Genomic DNA, 18,897 nt, shown 5'->3' with positions numbered 1-18,897 from the left:
CACAACCACACACTTCTCATACAGTTCCCTTTTCTGTAATTTCTAAAACAATCCCATTAACTCCTTCCTGGTTGTCTAATTAGGTGCTTCTCAAGCTTTAATGTAGGTATGACTCACCCAAGGGTCTTGCTAAAAAGTAGATTCTAATCCAGTAGGTCTAGGGTAGGGCCTGAGATTCTGAATTTCTTTTTTTTTTCAACTTTTTTTTTTTTTTTTTTTTTAATTTTTGGGACAGAGAGAGACAGAGCATGAACGGGGGAGGGGCAGAGAGAGGGAGACACAGAATCAGAAACAGGCTCCAGGCTCCGAGCCATCAGCCCAGAGCCTGACGCGGGGCTCGAACTCACGGACCGCGAGATCGTGACCTGGCTGAAGACGGACGCTTAACCGACTACGCCACCCAGGCGCCCCCTGAGATTCTGAATTTCTAAGAAGCTGCCATTGAACTTTCAGATCTCCTTTTCTAACATTACAACAATTTCCTTTGTTAATCACCCAGCAATAGAATTATTTGTATCCCTTTTTTTATTGCTGGCCAGTCAGATAAGGAAGATAGTAGTCATTGCTGTCAGGCCTTAAGAATCAGAGAAATTTTGAGGCGCCTGGGTGGCTCAGTCGGTTGAGCGTCCGATTTCGGCTCAGGTCATGATCTCATGGCTCTGAGTTCGAGCCCTGTGTCGGGCTCGGAGCCTGGAGCCTGCTTCGGATTCTGTGTCTCCCTCTCTCTCTGCCCCTCCTCCATTCATGCTCTGTCTCTCTCTCTCTCTCTCTCTCTCTCTCTCAAAAATAAACATTCAAAAAAATTTTTTTAATTAAAAAAAGAATCAGAGAAATTTTAAAAAATTTATTATAAAAGATTCCTACATTTTATGATTTTTAATGTTACATATTTATATATTAGCATATATATGTGAAGTCTAATTTGTCATGTTTTTATCGTAAGAAGTTTCTCTTAACCACGCTTCCCAAGTCCAAAAGTACAATGATTACTACCCTTAAAATGACTCTGAAACTCTGTAAGATCCTAAACTCCCTACTAAATGATCCTTAAAATGACTCTGAAGCTCTGTAAGATCCTAAACTCCCTACTAAATGATCAGATAAAGAGTATTCATTTTAGGATTTATTTTACTTTACTGCCTTGTAATTCTTTTCAAAATGGTACCCTGAACATGATGTACATGGTAATTCCCAGTTGCTCCTCACTGATCCAAAAATTCCTGAAAGTGAGGGATGCTTATTCACTTTCATAAAGCATATTACACAAAAGGAACATACATGAAAAAGATCAGAAGATATAGAGACTGACAATCATTCTATACCTTTGCATACTATCCATTCTGAAAAATCCTAAGTACGATGATTCTTTAATCACAGTACTTCGCAAGTGAGTATGTGGGCCTTGTGCCCTGCACCAAAGCACATTTTCCTTATGGAAAACTCCCCCAGCTGAATCTTCCTCTTCTTCCAAATTAGAGTGGCCTAATAACATCACCAAAAGGATCATGAGGCATGTCCTTGTTAACAACCAGCTTTTCAGTCCTGGGTGGAGTCCATGGGCCCACTTTCAACTCCAGATCCTTCAAGAGCTGAAAATTCTGTGTCAATAAGTGGTTTCAGAAATCGCTCGACCTTAGTGAGTCTTTGCTTCAGTTTCTGCTGCATTGACTCATACTCCGCCAGGATCCGAGCAAACCTCGTTTGCAAGAGGTCTACGGACCCCTCCATTCGGGTGACCTTCTCCTCAAGATCCTTAGGATCACTTCCAGCATTTGCGACATTTATATCCAGCAGGCCATCTTTCATCAGGATTTGCCTTCCTTTCTCTTCTAACATAGTTTTGGCATCTGGGTACTCAGTCAGAGCTTCCATGAGGTCATCTTTTGAGAGACAGAAGAGATCTGAGTAGCCAATGCTTTTAATATTGGCTGTTCTTCGATTGCCAGCTTTGCTACCTTTAATGTTAAGGATGCTGATCTCACCAAAGTAGCTACCATCACTCAATACCACAAACTGAGTGATTCCATCATCTGCCACCACAGCCAGTTTCCCCTCCTTGATGATGTACATCTCTCGCCCGATATCCCCTTTCTTGCAAATGTAATCTCCAGGACTGTAGACTTGGGGCTGTAATTTCAAGACCAACTCCACCAATAGACCAGCTTCACAGTCCGCAAAAATACGCACTTTTTTTAACGTGTCTAAGTGAACGTTGATGGCGATCTCTGCTCTCAGCTTATCAGGTAGATACTTCAAGACTTCTCTCTCATCAACCGTTTTTTGGTTGGTCCACAGATAGTCGAACCATTTAATAACTCTCTTTTCCATATCTTTGCTTACATTTCGAAAATGCATATACTGCTTGATTGCATCAATTCTTGCTTGAAATTCTGCTCTGGCAGCATTCATGTTGGAAATCATAGAACCTATGTTACCAACGATGGTAGCAAAAATTAACACTCCGATTAAGAAATCAACCACCACAAAGACAAACTCAGAATCCCTCACAGGAGGTGGTGTTTCACCAATTGTGGTCAAAGTCAGTGTAGACCAGTAAAGGCTGTACACATATTTTCTAGCCAAACGGCCAAATTCAGGATCATTAACATCAGGATACACCCATGTGTCATTTCCAAATCCAATAGCTTTGGAAATAGAGAAGTACACACATGCATTCCAGTGGATAATGATGACAATATACATAACAAGATTAGAAATCCTGAAGACGTTTGGGTAGTTTGTTCTCGTTTCTGTTCTCTGGAAGAATTCAAACATCCGAGAGATCCTTAACAGTCTGTTCAATCTAATTTCTGGATAGTTCCACCCTAGCTTAAAATACAGCAGATCAGTTGGTATCAGTGATATAAAATCAAGTTTAAATTGCAAGTTTGATTTATATTTCTCTATGAGTTTAACCTCTTCCTTTACCAGCAGTCCTTGTTCCAAGTAACCTAAAATAGAAAAAAAAAATTTTTAATGTTTTTCACTTTTATGCCATTATGAATTTTTTCTAAAATAACCCTCAGTGAACTTCACTGAGTTCAAAACAAGACTTCATTTCCAGTAAAAATGCTTTCAGCAATGCAATCAGATATGAGTACCAATCAACATATGGCTACGGAAAATATTATTTTGCAGAAATAAAAAATAAAACTTTGTAAGTGCAAAGTGAGAGATTCCATACAATGTATATCTGCAATTCTCTCTGGATCCAGCCTGTCTATGCACGTAAAACCAAGAATAGTGTTCTTGGGAAGTTTTCTAAAACACCCCAGCTCTTGTGCCTAAAGTCATACACCACTCTCTTCCCAGAATCCTAGCCCCACCCTTGAAATTTGGGTACCTGCCTTACTGTGTATTATGTGTATTCTTGCTTGTCCCGTCAATGTGAAGAATAAATGTCTTTCAAAGATTCATTTTCTCTAGCCCTTTTGTCCCTCAGGCTTCCTTAGACATCTGGGATCTTCCCTTCTCCGATGTTGACACAGTAGGCCTTGACTTTTAGCATTCTGATACATTTTATCAAGGAAAGAATTTGTTCCCCTTTCTATACTGGCCACCAGAGCTATGACTAGGACAGAACAACAGGAACATTGCTCCAGCACACTGGGATTTACAACACGTCCCTATTTTACATAATGATTCTTAAATGCTATTCTCTGTACAGTGGTTACCTTTGAATGTAGACAGCAGTGTAGAAACAGTAAGCTTATACCTACTTAACAAACATATTTAAGTGGGAAGCTATCAGATCCTGCTCCCTGGTCAGTAATGCCTCACCATGACCACAAAGTTGAGTTAAGGATGTGTGTACTGTTAGAAAGAGAAATCAAGAAACTGATCCCATTCAGAATTGCACCAAGAACCATAAAATACCTAGGAATAAACCTAACCAAAGATGTAAAAGATCTGTATGCTGAAAACTATAGAAAACTTATGAAGGGAATTGAAGAAGACACAAAGAAATGGAAAAGCATTCCATGCTCATGTATTGGAAGAATAAATATTGTTAAAATGTCAATACTACCCAAAGCTATCTACACATTCAATGCAATCCCAATCAAAATTGCACAAGCATTCTTCTCGAAGCTAGAACAAGCAATCCTAAAATTTGTAAGGAACCACAAAAGACCCCAAATAGCCAAAGTAATGTTGAAAAAGAAAACCAAAGTGGGAGGCATCACAATCCCAGACTTTAGCCTCTACTACAAAGCTGTAATCATCAAGATAGTACGGTATTGGCACAAAAACAGACCAATAGAATAGAATAGAGAACCCAGAGTTGGACCCACAAACATATGGCCAAATAAGCTTTGACAAAGCAGGAAAGAGTATCCAATGGAAAAAAAGACAGTCTCTTTAGCAAATGGTGCTGTGAGAACTGGACAGTAACATGCAGAAGAATGAAACTAGACCACTTTCTTACACCACACACACAAATAAACTCAAAATGGATGAAAGACCTAAATGTGAGACAGGAAACCATCAAAACCCTAGATGAGAAAGCAGGAAAAAACCTCTTTGACCTCAGCCGCAGCAATTTCTTGCTCGACACATCTCCAAAGGCAAGGGAATTAAAAGCAATAATGAACTATTGGGACCTCATCAAGATAAAAGCTTCTGCACTGCAAAGGAAACAATCAACAAAACTAAAAGGCAACCAATGGAATGGGAAAAGATATTTGCAAATGACATATCGGATAAAGGGTTAGTATCCAAAATCAATAAAGAACTTACCAAACTCAACACCTGAAAAACAAATAATCCAGCGAAGAAATGGGCAAAAGACATGAATAGACACTTTTCCAAAGAAGACATCCAGATGGCCAAGAGACACGTGAAAAGATGCTCAACATCACTCATCATCAGGGAAATACAAATCAAAACCACACTGATACCACCTCACCACAGAGTGGCTAAAATGAACAAATAAGGAAACTATAGATGCTGGTGAGGATGTGGAGAAACAGGAACCCTCTTGCATTGCTGGTGGGAATGCAAACTGGTGCAGCCACTCTGGAAAACAGTGTGGAGTTTCCACAAAAAATTAAAAATAGAACTACCCAGTGACCCAGCAATAGCACCACTAGGAATTTACCCAATGGGAATTTACCCATACAGGAGTACTGATGCATAGGGCCACTTGTACCCCAATGTTTATAGCAGCACTTTCAACAATAGCCAAATTATGGATAAAACCTAAATGTCCATCAACTGATGAATGGATAAAGAAGATGTGGTTTATATATACAATGGAATACTACTTGGCAATGAGAAAGAATGAAATCATGCCATTTGTAGCAACGTGGATGGAATTGGAAGGTGTTATGCTGAGTGAAATAAGTCACTCAGACAAAGACAGATATCATATGTTTTCACTTATATGTGGATCTTGAGAAACTTAACAGAAGACCATGGGGGAAGGGGAGGGGGAAAAATTAGTTACAAACAGAGAGGGAGGGAAGCAAAGCATAAGAGACTATTAAATACAGAGAACAAACTAAAGGTTGATGGGGGGGAGGGGAAAATGGGTAATGAGGAGGTCACTTGTTGGGATGACCAGTGAGTATTGTATATAAGCAATGAACCACGGGACTCTACCCCAAAAACCAAGAGCACACTTTACACACTGCATGTTAGCCAATTTGACAATAAATTATATTTTTTAAAAAAAGGATGGGGGGAAAGATGGCAGTGTAGGAGGACGCTGGGCTCACCGCATCCTGCTGATCACTCAGATTCCACCTACACCTGCCTAAATAACCCAGAAAACCGCCAGAAGACTAGCAGAACGGAGTCTCCAGAGCCAAGCGCAGATGAGAGGCCCACGGAAGAGGGTAGGAAGGGCGGAGAGGCGGTGAGCGCTACAAGGACTGGCGGGAGGGAGCCGGGGCAGAGGGGCAGCCCGCTGGCCAAGCAGAGGCCCCAAGTCTAGCTTGCAAAAGCAGAGGGGCCGGATGGAGTGTGTTCGGACAGCAAGCAGGACTTAACAGCTGGAAGGTTATAAGTTAACAGCCTTGCTCGGAGAGCAGGAGGGCTGGAGGACAACGGGAGGGAGAGTTGTTGAGCCCCGTACAACTGAACGCAGCTTGGCGGGGAACAAAGGCACTCGCCAGCGCCATCTACTTTGCCCATCCCCCAGCCAAAATCCCAAAGGGAACGGGTTCCTGCCAGGGAACTTGCTTGCACTGCACAAACACCCAACTCGCGGTGCTTCTGCGGATCCATCCCTCCAGTGAGTCTGACTCCCTCCCAGTGCCACAGGGCCCCTCCCGAAGCGGATCTCCAAAGGAAAAGTGAGCTAAGGCTGCCCCTCCTGCCCCCATGCACCTTGCCTACCCACCCCAGCTAATACGCCAGATCCCCAGCACCACAAGCCTGGCAGTGTGCAAGTAGCCCAGACAGGCCACACCACCCCACAGTGAATCCTGCCCCTAGGAGAGGGGAAGAGAAGGTACACAACAGTCTGACTGTGGCCCCAGCAGTGGGCTGGGGGCAGACATCAGATCTGACTGCGGCCCCGCTCACCAACGCAAGTTATCCAAGACAGCACAGGGGAAGTGCCCCGCAGTCCCACACCACTCCAGGGACGATCCAAAATGATGAAACGGAAGAATTCCCCTCAAAAAAACCTCCAGGAAATAATGACAGCTAACGAACTGATCAAAACCGATTTAAACAATATAACAGAAAGTGAATTTAGAATAATAGTCATAAAATTAATCGCTGGGCTTGAAAACAGTACAAAGGACAGCAGAGAATCTCTTGCTACAGAGATCAAGGGACTAAGGAACAGCCAGGAGGAGCTAAAAAATGCTATTAATGAGCTGCAAAATAAAATGGAGACAACCACGGCTCGGATTGAAGAGACAGAGGAGAGAATAGGTGAACTAGAAGACAAAAATATAGAAAAAGAAGAAGCTGAGAAAAAGAGAGATAAAAAAATCCAGGAGTATGAGGGGAAAATTAGAGAACTAAGTGATGCACTAAAGAGAAATAATCTACCCATAAGTGGTATTCCAGAGGAGGAAGAGAGAGGGAAAGGTGCTGAAGGTGTACTTGAAGAAATAACAGCTGAGAACTTCCCTGATTTGGGGAAGGAAAAAGGCATTGAAATCCAAGAGGCACAGAGAACTCCCTTCAGACGTAACTTGAATCGATCTTCTGCACGACATATCATAGTGAAACTGGCAAAATACAAGGATAAAGAGAAAATTCTGAAAGCAGCTAGAGATAAACGTGCTCTAACATATAAAGGGAGACCTAGAAGACTCGTGACCGATCTCTCTACTGAAACCTGGCAGGCCAGAAAGGAATGGCAGGAAATCTTCAAAGCGATGAACAGAAAAAAATATGCAGCCGAGAATCCTTTATCCAGCAAGTCTGTCATTTAGAATAGAAGGAGAGATAAAGGTCTTCCTAAACAAACAAAAACTGAAGGAATTCATCACCACTAAAACAGCCCTACAAGAGATCCTAAGGGGGATCCTGTGAGACAAAATACCAGAGACATCACTACAAGCATGAAACCTACGGACATCACAATGACTCTAAACCCATATCTTTCTATAATAAAACTGAATGTAAATGGACTAAATGTGCCAACCAAAAGACACAGGGTATCAGAATGGATAAAAAAACAAGACCCATCTATTTGCTGTCTACAAGAGACTCATTTTAGACCTGAGGACACCTTCAGATTGAGAGTGAGGGGATGGAGAACTATTTATCATGCCACTGGAAGTCAAAAGAAAGCTGGAGTAGCCATACTTATATACAAGAGATAGAGAAGGGCATTATATAATAATCACAGGGTCTATCCATCAGGAAGAACTAACAATTATAAATGTCTATGTGCCGAATACAGGAGCCCCCAAATATATAAAACAATTACTCACAAAAATAAGCAACCTTATTGATAAGAATGTGGTAATTGCAGGGGACTTTAACACCCCACTCACAGCAATGGATAGATCATCTAGACACACGGTCAATAAAGAAACAAGGGCCCTGAATGATACATTGGATCAGATGGACTTGACAGATATATTTAGAACTCTGCATCCCGAAGCAACAGAATATACTTTCTTCTCGAGTGCACATGGAACATTCTCCAATATAGATCACATACTGGGTCACAAAACAGCCCTTCATAAGTATACAAGAATTGAAATCATACCATGCATACTTTCAGACCACAATGCTATGAAGCTTGAAATCAACCACAGGAAAAAGTCTGGAAAACCTCCAAAAGCATGGAGGTTAAAGAATACACTACTAAAGAATGAGTGGGTCAACCAGGCAATTGGAGAAGAAATTTAAAAATATATGGAAACAAATGAAAATGAAAATACAACAATCCAAATGCTTTGGGACGCAGCGAAGGCAGTCCTGAGAGGAAAATACATTGCAATCCAGGCCTATCTCAAGAAACAAGAAAAATCCCAAATACAAAATCTAGCAGCACACCTAAAGGAAAAGAAGCAGAACAGCAAAGACAGCCTAAACCCAGCAGAAGAAGAGAAATCATAAAGATCAGAGCAGAAATAAACAATATAGAATTTAAAAAAACTGTAGAGCAGATCAACGAAACCAAGAGTTGGTGTTTTGAAAAAATTAACAAAATTGGTAAACCTCTAGCCAGGCTTCTCAAAAAGAAAAGGGAGATGACCCACATAGATAAAATCATGAATCAAAATGGAATTATTAAAACCAATCCCTCAGAGATACAAGCAATTATCAGGGAATACTATCAAAAATTATATGCCAACAAACTGGACAACCTGGAAGAAATGGACAAATTCCTAAATACCCACACACTTCCAAAGCTCAATCAGGAGGAAATAGAAAGCATGAACAGACCCATAACCAGCGAAGAAATTGAATTAGTCATCAAAAATCTCCCAACAAATAAGAGTCCAGGACCAGATGGCTTCCCAGGGGAGTTCTACCAGATGTTTAAAGCAGAAATAATACCTATCCTTCTCAAGCTATTCCAAGAAATAGAAAGGGAAGGAAAACTTCCAGACTCATTCTATGATGCCAGTATTACTTTGATTCCTAAACCAGACAGAGACCCAGTAGAAAAAGAGAACTACAGGCCAATATCCCTGATGAATATGGATGCAAAAATTCTCAATAAGATACTAGCAAATCGAATTCAACAGCATATAAAAAGAATTATTCACCATGATCAAGTGAGATTCATTCCTGGGATGTAGGGCTGGTTCAACATTCACAAATCAATCAACGTGATACATCACATTAATAAAAGAAAAGATAACAACCATATGATCCTGTCAATCGATGCAGAAAAGGCATTTGACAAAATTCAGCAACCTTTCTTAGTAAAAACCCTCGAGAAAGTCGGGATAGAAGGAACATACTTAAAGATCATAAAAGCCATTTATGAAAAGCCCACAGCTAACATCATCCTCAATGGGGAAAAACTGAGAGCTTTTTCCTTGAGATCAGGAACACAACAGGGATGTCCACTCTCACTGCTATTGTTTAACATAGTGTTGGAAGTTCTAGCATCAGCAATCAGACAACAAAAGGAAATCAAAGGCATCAAAATTGGCAAAGATGAAGTTAAGCTTTCACTTTTTGCAGATGACATGATATTACATGTGGAAAACCTGATAGACTCCACCAAAAGTCTGCTAGAACTGGTACATGAATTTAGCAAAGTTGCAGGATACAAAATCAATGTACAGAAATCAGTTGCATTCTTATACTCTAATAATGAAGCAACAGAAAGATAAATAAAGAAACTGATTCCATTCACAATTGCACCAAGAAGCATAAAATACCTAGGAATAAATCTAACCAAAGATGTAAAAGATCTGTATGCTGAAAACTATAGAAAGCTTATGAAGGTAATTGAAGAAGATATAAAGAAATGGAAAAACATTCCATGCTCATGGATTGGAAGAATAAATATTGTTAAAATGTCAATACTACCCAAAGCTATCTACACATTCAATGCAATCCCAATCAAAATTGCACCAGCATTCTTCTCAAAACTAGAACAAGCAATCCTAAAATTCATATGGAACCACAAAAGGCTCCGAATAGCCAAAGTAATTTTGAAGAAGAAGACCAAAGCAGGAGGCATCACAATCCCAGACTTTAGCCTCTACTACAAAGCTGTAATCACCAAGACAGCATGGTATTGGCACAAAAACAGATACACAGACCAATGGAATAGAATAGAAACCCCAGAACTAGACCCACAAACGTATGGCCAACTAATCTTTGACAAAGCAGGAAAGAACATCCAATGGAAAAAAGACAGTCTCTTTAACAAATGGTGCTGGGAGAACTGGACAGCTACATGCAGAAGACTGAAACTAGACCACTTTCTCACACCATTCACAAAAAATAAACTCAAAATGGATAAAGGACCTGAATGTGAGACAGGAAACCATCAAAACCCTAGAGGAGAAAGCAGGAAAAGACCTCTCTGACCTCAGCCGTAGCAATTTCTTACTTGACACATCCCCAAAGGCAAGGGGATTAAAAGCAAAAATGAACTACTGGGACTTCATCAAGATAAAAAGCTTCTGCACCGCAAAGGAAACAATCAACAAAACTAAAAGGCAACCAACGGAATGGGAAAAGATATTTGCAAATGACATATTGGACAGAGGGCTAGTATCCAAAATCTATAAAGAGCTCACCAAACTCCACACCCAAAAAACAAATAACCTAGTGAAGAAATGGGCAGAAAACATGAATAGACACTTCTCTAAAGAAGACATCCGGATGGCCAACAGCCATATGAAAAGATGCTCAACGTCACTCCTCATCAGTGAAATACAAATCAAAACCACACTCAGATATCACCTCATGCCAGTCAGAGTGGCCAAAATGAACAAATCAGGAGACTATAGATGCTGGAAAGGATGTGGAGAAACGGGAACCCTCTTGCACTGTTGGTGGGAACGCAAACTGGTGCAGCCACTCTGGAAAACAGTGTGGAGGTTCCTCAAAAAATTGAAAATAGACCTACCCTATGATCCAGCAGTAGCACTGCTAGGAATTTACCCAAGGGATACAGGAGTCCTGATGCATAGGGGCACTTGTACCCCAATGTTTATAGCAGCACTCTCAACAATAGCCAAATTATGGAAAGAGCCTAAATGTCCATCAACTGATGAATGGATAAAGAAATTGTGGTTTATATACACAATGGAGTACTACGTGGCAATGAGAAAGAATGAAATATGGCCTTTTGTAGCAACGTGGATGGAACTGGAGAGTGTTATGCTAAGTGAAATAAGCCATACAGAGAAAGACAGATACCACATGGTTTCACTCTTATGTGGATCCTGAGAAACTTCACAGAAACCCATGGGGGAGGGGAAGGAAAAAAAAAAAAGAGGTTAGAGAGGGAGAGAGCCAAAGCATAAGAGACTCTTAAAAACTGAGAACAAACTGAGGGTTGATGGGGGGTGGGAGGGAGGGAGGGAGGGTGGATGAGGGGTATTGAGGAGGGCACCTTTTGGGATGAGCACTGGGTGTTGTATGGAAACCAATTTGACAATAAATTTCATATATTGAAAAAAAATAAAAATAAAAATAAAATAAAATAAAATAAAAAAAGGATGTGTGTACTGTTACAATGTCTAGTACAGCTGTGCCGGATACACTGATTTCTCCCCATGCCTCTTCATGGAATCTCTCTGTGAGGTAGCAATTACCTTTTCACCACAGAGCTGGCACAATATTTCTGTTCTCTCTATTCCTCCCACTGGCATAAAACTAATGAACAAGATAATGGAGGAAAGCCACCAATCCACATTCAAATTGTTGCCAAGTAACCTGAATCCGTTGGAGTAGCCTAAGCTTGTGGGTGAATATATGGTATTCTTGTTTCCAACAGTGCTTTTTCTTCTAAAATAGATCTGTGAGCTTATTTTGAAGAAGACTTGAATTAAAAAATTTCAAATTATACTATAGAGATAAAAGCACAACATTGCAAAATATCCGAAGCTGAACGTATTTACCTGTCCTTATTCGTACAAACATATCGAGAAGATAGACTATGTCTGATAGGTAATCAAAAATGAGCCAATATTCTAAGTAATCAGACTGAAGTTCATCAAAACATGCTCTGTAAAAGAAAAACATGTAAATAAAATGAACTGGGAGCCAGTTTAAGTAAAAGTCTTCTCTGTATACTTTTTATCATGGTAAGAGGTATAATGCACTAAGGCTGAGAGGGTCCTTAGAGTCCGTTTAATCAACCACAGCTTTTCCGAATCTGAATGGTTTGATTTAGTTTTCTCATGCGTCTGAATCCCAACATTCTTTCGATTACACTAGTTCGCTTTGTGGAAACATCAAGTAAGAATAAAGGGCCTCAAGCTAATGTCAAAATATATTGGCTTATACACATTGATAACCAGGTTCTTATTGACTATCTGTACCCAAAACGCTTCCAGGAATTGTGCTTGGTCCTGGGTTGCTGAGATGTTTACTATCTAAAAGACAGAGAACCATAGACATACCTGAGAAACATATCTTGCTCTAAAACCACCTAAATTTTTTATTTTTTTCCACTCCTGGCAATGTTTTTTTCTTAGGCCACAAAAATAAAGTTTCTCCCAAAATTCTATTAAATGACTCAGCAATCAAAAGTTTAAAACTATCCCCCCACACTTCATTCCAGTACTGGATTTCCAAGTATACTGGGAACCAATACATCTTCTCCTGATGTCAGGAAAACACATCGAGAATAACATAACCTCTCTTTACAACCTGAGATGGAGAAAGGATGTATGTCCTGAAGAGCTCTGGACCAAACCATTAAGTCAGTGAACTCAGAAACTAGAAGCAAATTGAGATCCACAAAAATATATAGATACCTTGCAATAATCATAGTCCAGTTGTACATGACAGGTAAGGTGATGCAAAACAGCCAGTTGTAGTATGTGTTTCCTGAGGGATCAATAACTGTGACTTCTTTCTTCTCCCTAGCAGCAATTTGAAATGAAGTAGAAGGTTACCAAGAAACAAGAAAATTTTTATTTCACATATTAAATATGGTTATGTCCATTATCCACAATTAATGAAACAGAACTAAGCTGGAGAAGCTCACCCTCCAGGGAGAAGGTTAGCTTGGCATGAGTGTATTAGACATCAGCAATTGCCTAGTGAGGGCTGGATAGACGGTCAAATTATTAGTCTTACATTAAACCTTACATTAGACTTTTATTAAAGCCCTGTTTTACTGCGATGCTGCAGATACTTCCATCAATTCAGCCACTGAAAAGGAATAATGGCACAGATCATGCCAGATTCTGAATATTCCATAGACTTCTTTGGTAGGTTGTAGGTGGTGAGAGAATGGTGGTGTTACCACTTTTCCTACCAGGTAGCAAAATAATCAGGAACTACACTGTGAGAGGGAGCTCTCATCTGTGTGGAAAGAAGACTGTAACACAATCTAATAAAAGGTACTTGTTCATAAGCATCTATGAAGGATGAAGAGGCAATAGGAGGTGGAAGGAGGAAGGAAGGAAGGAAGGAAGGAAGGAAGGAAGGAAGGAAATATACCGTCAAATGGAAAATTTTTTTTAATTGCCTAGTATCAAGCCTCTATTGGGTTTGGGGAGAGGGGTTGGGTTTTTTTTGTTTGTTTTTAAAGATATTATTTTTAAATAATCTCTACACCCAGTGTGGAGCTTGAACTTAACAACCTGAGAGGAAGAGTCGCCCCCTCTACTGACTGAGCCAGCCAGGCACCCCAAGCCTATACTGCAAAGGACTTTTTCCTTTGTAAGAACTTCAATGGCTTTCTAGCAGGCACAAATAAGTGAATATTATCTGGTAAAGAAAAAGAGTTTTCTTTAAGCTTAGAAAACAATTTCCCCTTTAATAAAAAGTAAAAAGATAGTTTTGAAAAATATCATTCAGCCTCACCCTTATGAAATTCTAACCCTCAAATGTTTGCTTACAAAAGATCTTGCAAATGGTTGGAGTTTTAATAAGCATTTGTACTGAGCTCGGAATTTTTTTTTTAATGTTTCCTCATTTTTGAGAGAGAGAGAAAGACAGAGAGAGAAAGAAACACAGAATCAGAAGCAGGGTCCAGGCTCTGAGCTGTCAGCACAGAACCCAATGCGGGGCTGGAACTCAAAGTCTGCGAGATCACGACCCAAGTGCAAGTCAGACCCTTAACTGACTGAGCCACCCAGGCGCCCTGTCCTGCTCTCAGAATTAAGCATGGCTTTTGCAAGGAGACTAGCTTACTTTGGAGTATTTGCCATACAGTATTTATTACTCAAAAATGTTAGTAAAATTATTAAATTTTTATTTCAATTTAAAAAAATTAATGGTAAGACCCTAGAAACCTAATTCTCTTGAAATCCAAATATCTCCGAATGGTAAATTTATCTTCACCAGGACTTGAGGAAGGCAGTTAACCATAACATTGAAAAGTCTTGATGAGAAAAGTAAGAATAAAACTACCATTGGTCACTTTAAGGAAGTAAGAAAAAAAAATTAATTCCCATTAGATAACAATCTATTTAGTCTTTTACACAAGGTTTCATAATTATAAACTTTTAGGAAATTATCCTTGCATCCAAAATCCATTACAAATTCATTCCTAATTTCAATGCCGGTAAAAACACTTACTCTTCTTTCTTATCTTTGCCTTTCTCCTCTTTCTTTTTCTTCTCTTTTTCCTTTTCTTTCTTCTTTTTCTTCTCTGAGTCCTTTTTATTTACATTTTTATCATCTGACTTGCTGAAAAGTGAGAGATGTAGTCAGTAATAAAATATGAAAATTTTATGGGCCGAAAAATCTGGGATCATTCATGCCAAAGCCTAACTTACCTCTTCTTTTCTTTCTTCTTTTTCTTTTTTTCTTTTGGTTCTCTAAAGAAGAAATATAATATCTAAGTCTCACAATCAAATTACATCCTGACTTCCATTCTTATTTACTTCCCTCTCTATTGAGCAAGAAATCTGAACCTTGTCTTCAGAGACCTGCCCGCGTGCTAAGAACTAGAAATCTGGTCTTCTTATGGAGAGTTATACAAAAACTAGGTGTAGGTCTACACCTAGATAATAAAACAAACAAACAAACATTCCTGGGTTAGTACACATGGAAAATTGAAGACAAGGGAGGTGGATAAAGGCATAAACCCAACAAGGGAAATTTAGAAAACAACAACCCCCAAGAGTGTACTTTCAAAAAGTCTCCATGTGTACAAAAAAAAATTATTATTTAAAATGTAAGCTTCTTGATATCACTTGTATTTATTATTGAGTAAGAGCTTGGAGAATTTCAAGAAAATGCCATCAATTTTCTTTAGAAGGGTAATCCTGACTGAAGCAATTTTTTATGAGTAGTCAAAAAACTCCACACAGTGGAATCCCAATTCTTAGAATCATTCACTGAATTTGAGATCACCTTTTCTCTATATACAATTTCTTCTGCAGTGGAGATTATGCGATTTGAGGCTCCTTCCTCCAGTTGGTTCTATTAGCTGAAGAATGGATTCTGGAGTCAGGCAGACCTACGGTCAAAACAGGCTGCCATTGTTGGCTCAGATGTCTTGGGAAAGTTTATTATTCAGACATGAATGAACAGGCATTGCACTACCACTAGGGTAGTCAGAGGATGTTAAAGGGAGATAGGGCTAGGCCTCAAAGCATGGGTAAGAGTTGGAGTGGTTGAGAAGAGTGAGGACACTAAAAGGAAGAAAATTTGCAGGTGCAAATGTACAAGTGAATTTAGTCTGCATATCAATAGCCCAGGAAAAGTAGAATGCTGCTATGAAGAGAAATATGAAATAAATTAGATAAAGACGTGGGGCTTGGCACCTAAGACTGTCATGTACAAAGGGGAACAGAACATAAAACTGGACAAGGGAGAATTTATTGCCATGACAGCATATTCTTGTGTTATAGGCTTCAACACCCTAGCCCAGATCCATGGAAATGGTGCCAACACACTGCTGGGATGGCTCTCAGAAGCTCAGAAAAAGTGATGATTTGTGCTAAGTGTAATAGAAATTACAAAGTGCCATGACAGACGGTGGAGGAAGGTATCAGGGAGACTGAGAGAAGTGATGTGCTGAAGTGGACATACCAAGTAAGGAAGATAACCCACCAACTGACTATGGTCCCTAAGAGGGCTCAGAGGACACAAAAATGATAAGGAATATGCTGGTGAGAGGTGCACCAGCATCATTAAGAAACTCAGTGGTATTGTCCTCTATAAGCCAGAGCTGGTAGTGGGAGATGCTGAACTGGGTGCAAAACTGGGTTCCCTGAGAGCAACTGAGATGACAGAACCTGGGAATAAGAGATCGGTGGCAGTGCTTACACATCAGAGGAGAGATGGGTCCAATAATTATAATTACCATGAAGGTGAGCATGGTAGCCAGAGGGCTTAACTCATAGACAGCTATAGAAGAAGTTAATTGTATACTGTATTCCTAGATAGATGGGCATCCTTTTGGTTTGTTGGGGGTACTGTTTAATGTATACAATGAAAACATATCAGGTATGGATGATTAAGAGGTTGAAGCAACTTAACCGGATAAAAAGTCACAACCTTATGAGTAGTTTCTAAACCTGAGCCAGTTCTCAGAAATGAAACCACTGACTGAAGAGGGAGCCAAGCCCCCATAAAGAAAGACTCTGCAAACACCATGACCAGTATACTCAGTAATGATTTCCCCAGTCTTTCCCCAGAGAAAACCCATGGTCACTTACATAGGTGACTATACGCTGGGAGAAGAGGGAGTACCTAGATACATTAAAGACTGTTTGGCAAAAGACCCAAGCTGTTATTGAGACCCAGGGATTGAAGCATCATCATGCCTCCCATTAAAGTGGGGGGCAGCATATGGTGACCTACTAATAACAGAATCCTGTATGATTTACAATTTAGGGGGTTTCCACCGGATCTAAGGACCCCTATTGTGGTCATTTCTCCAGTTCTTCAATGTTAACTGGAATGTAAGTGGATGCATATATTTGGTCATTGGCAGAACCCTTATCCCTACTAGTTCCTTAACTTGTAGAGTAAGAGCTATCATAAGGGGGAGTGCCAAGTGGAAGCTCTCAAGCTGCCTCCTACCTGCTGGCCGAAAACAATATTGCATCCTAAACAGGAGGGAAAGAAAATGAGACCCTTAGAGACCTAATGCATGCAGGGGTGGTAGTCCCCACATTTAATTCAATGTCTTGTCCCTACAAAATTCACATGGATACTCATGAATGGCAGTAGACTACTGAAAATCAAGCACATAGCAGCCCCAATTGTGGCTCCTGTGGCAAATGTGAAAAGCAATGCATTTGTGCTATCTAAACCATACACCTAAAGTTCTGGGCCAGTCACAGTGACTGTTACTTTTTTTTTTTTTATCACTATCAGGGAAGAGGATCTGAAATAGTTATGGGATGGAAAATGGCACATTTATAGTCTCTTCCAGGGCTATGTTATCTGTCCTGCTTAATGTCCTGACACAGCCTAGAGGGACCTGGACTATCTGGACATTCCTTGGAGCGTCACATTGGTCCACTATATCAATGGCATCATGTTAATAGGGCCTTGAAAGAGGACTAACCATGGAACAGAAGATGACTGTTGACCACGAGTTGGATTCTGTCAGAACTAACAAGTCATGAGGTTGTACAGCAATCTATCACATGATGAAGTGGTATATCTGGGATTGAGCAGGTGCTCACTACCCTTCCGTCATGTCATCTACCACCATTGCATCAGCTCCTACTCTTCAACTCTCCACCAGGGCCATATGTGTGGGTCTTACAGGACAGGTCATCATCAATGATCTGGTCGATGAATGGGTCAGCTTGACATCAGGATACAAGCCAAAATGGGCTATGTCTATATCATAGCCCTCCTTAGAAGTGACCTTGAAAGACAATGGTAAAGTTAATCTTTCTAATGTCACAGCTCCAAGCAGTGCCCAGTCATCCCTTTTGTGTGGAAAAGGAAATGGCCATGCATGTGTCTGGGAACCAAGGAGTTGAAGTAGGAGTGATTCACATAGGAAATGTGTGCTTCTCATCCTCACAACTTTCTGCTCTGTGGATCTAAAGGCTTCCAGATAGGTCATGTGTCTTCCAGGGAACACGGCAGGTGTCCCATTAAACATTAAGCTATGACTGCTCCCCAGTCACTTTAGGCCCCTCATGCAAGGCATGAGGCAAGTTCTTTAATCAGAACTAGATAGTGTTGCTGTGTTAGAGTGGGCGAGGGGGATGTATTTGGCACATAGATGATCCACTCTGGTGCCTTTGGTGTTCTCCAGCCCAGTTTTAGTGGTAAATGGACAAATATGGCAGCTATAACTCAAGAAAGGCACAGTGACAAGGGGCTGAAATCCATCAGGAATAAGGGTGACTATGACTACAGTGTGCATGAGGGTAAAGGCCCGGTCCTACTGCCTAACTATGACACAAATCTGAAGGGCCATCCCTGCTCTAGAGTTTCCCATGGGATCGTATGGCATATCAACTCTATTCTCTGAAGTTCAACTTCTCCCTCTGCCCCGTTCTGCTCCCCTAACTCCCTTCTCAGAGATCGTCTCCTGAGGAATCGACCTAAGGCACACTGGCTCAGAATGGAAAGGATTACTGATATTTCACTTATTTTTGTCCACCAGGTGGGGCAACTGCATTTACACAGGAGACATGGTTTTCTATATGTATTTAAACACACATACATACATAAATACATGCTGCTTTTAATATGGGTAGCCACATTTTTCAGAAGTAAATAACCACATGACAAAATAATAGAATACCATCGCCATTGCATTAAATAGAATTTTCCTAATAAAGTTCTCCTCTATAGCAGATTCAGATATATTCCTACATTTTACTGGTGTTCTTGAAGAGCAAAGCT

The 18,897-nt window shown here is 40.3% G+C and overlaps 1 protein-coding gene across 1 annotated transcript in view; it reads right to left on the bottom strand.

Annotated features, from left to right (window-relative positions):
* Positions 1-829: 829 nt before the first annotated feature.
* CNGA1 (cyclic nucleotide gated channel subunit alpha 1) overlaps positions 830-18,897 on the bottom strand; it is a 33,995-nt gene continuing 15,927 nt past the window's right edge. The window contains exons 5-9 of the mRNA XM_058722664.1: positions 14,847-14,888; positions 14,647-14,757; positions 12,873-12,980; positions 12,012-12,118; positions 830-2,951 (exon numbers count right to left, since the gene is read on the bottom strand). Coding sequence (XP_058578647.1) covers positions 1,537-2,951; positions 12,012-12,118; positions 12,873-12,980; positions 14,647-14,757; positions 14,847-14,888 — 1,783 coding nt within the window. The 3' untranslated portion in view covers positions 830-1,536. The remainder of the gene's footprint in view (positions 2,952-12,011; positions 12,119-12,872; positions 12,981-14,646; positions 14,758-14,846; positions 14,889-18,897) is intronic.

The sequence above is a fragment of the Neofelis nebulosa genome, chromosome 3 (genome assembly GCF_028018385.1).
Source record: "Neofelis nebulosa isolate mNeoNeb1 chromosome 3, mNeoNeb1.pri, whole genome shotgun sequence".
In the NCBI taxonomy this organism is placed as follows: domain Eukaryota; kingdom Metazoa; phylum Chordata; class Mammalia; order Carnivora; family Felidae; genus Neofelis; species Neofelis nebulosa.
This window is presented reverse-complemented; position numbering and strand designations above follow the sequence as displayed.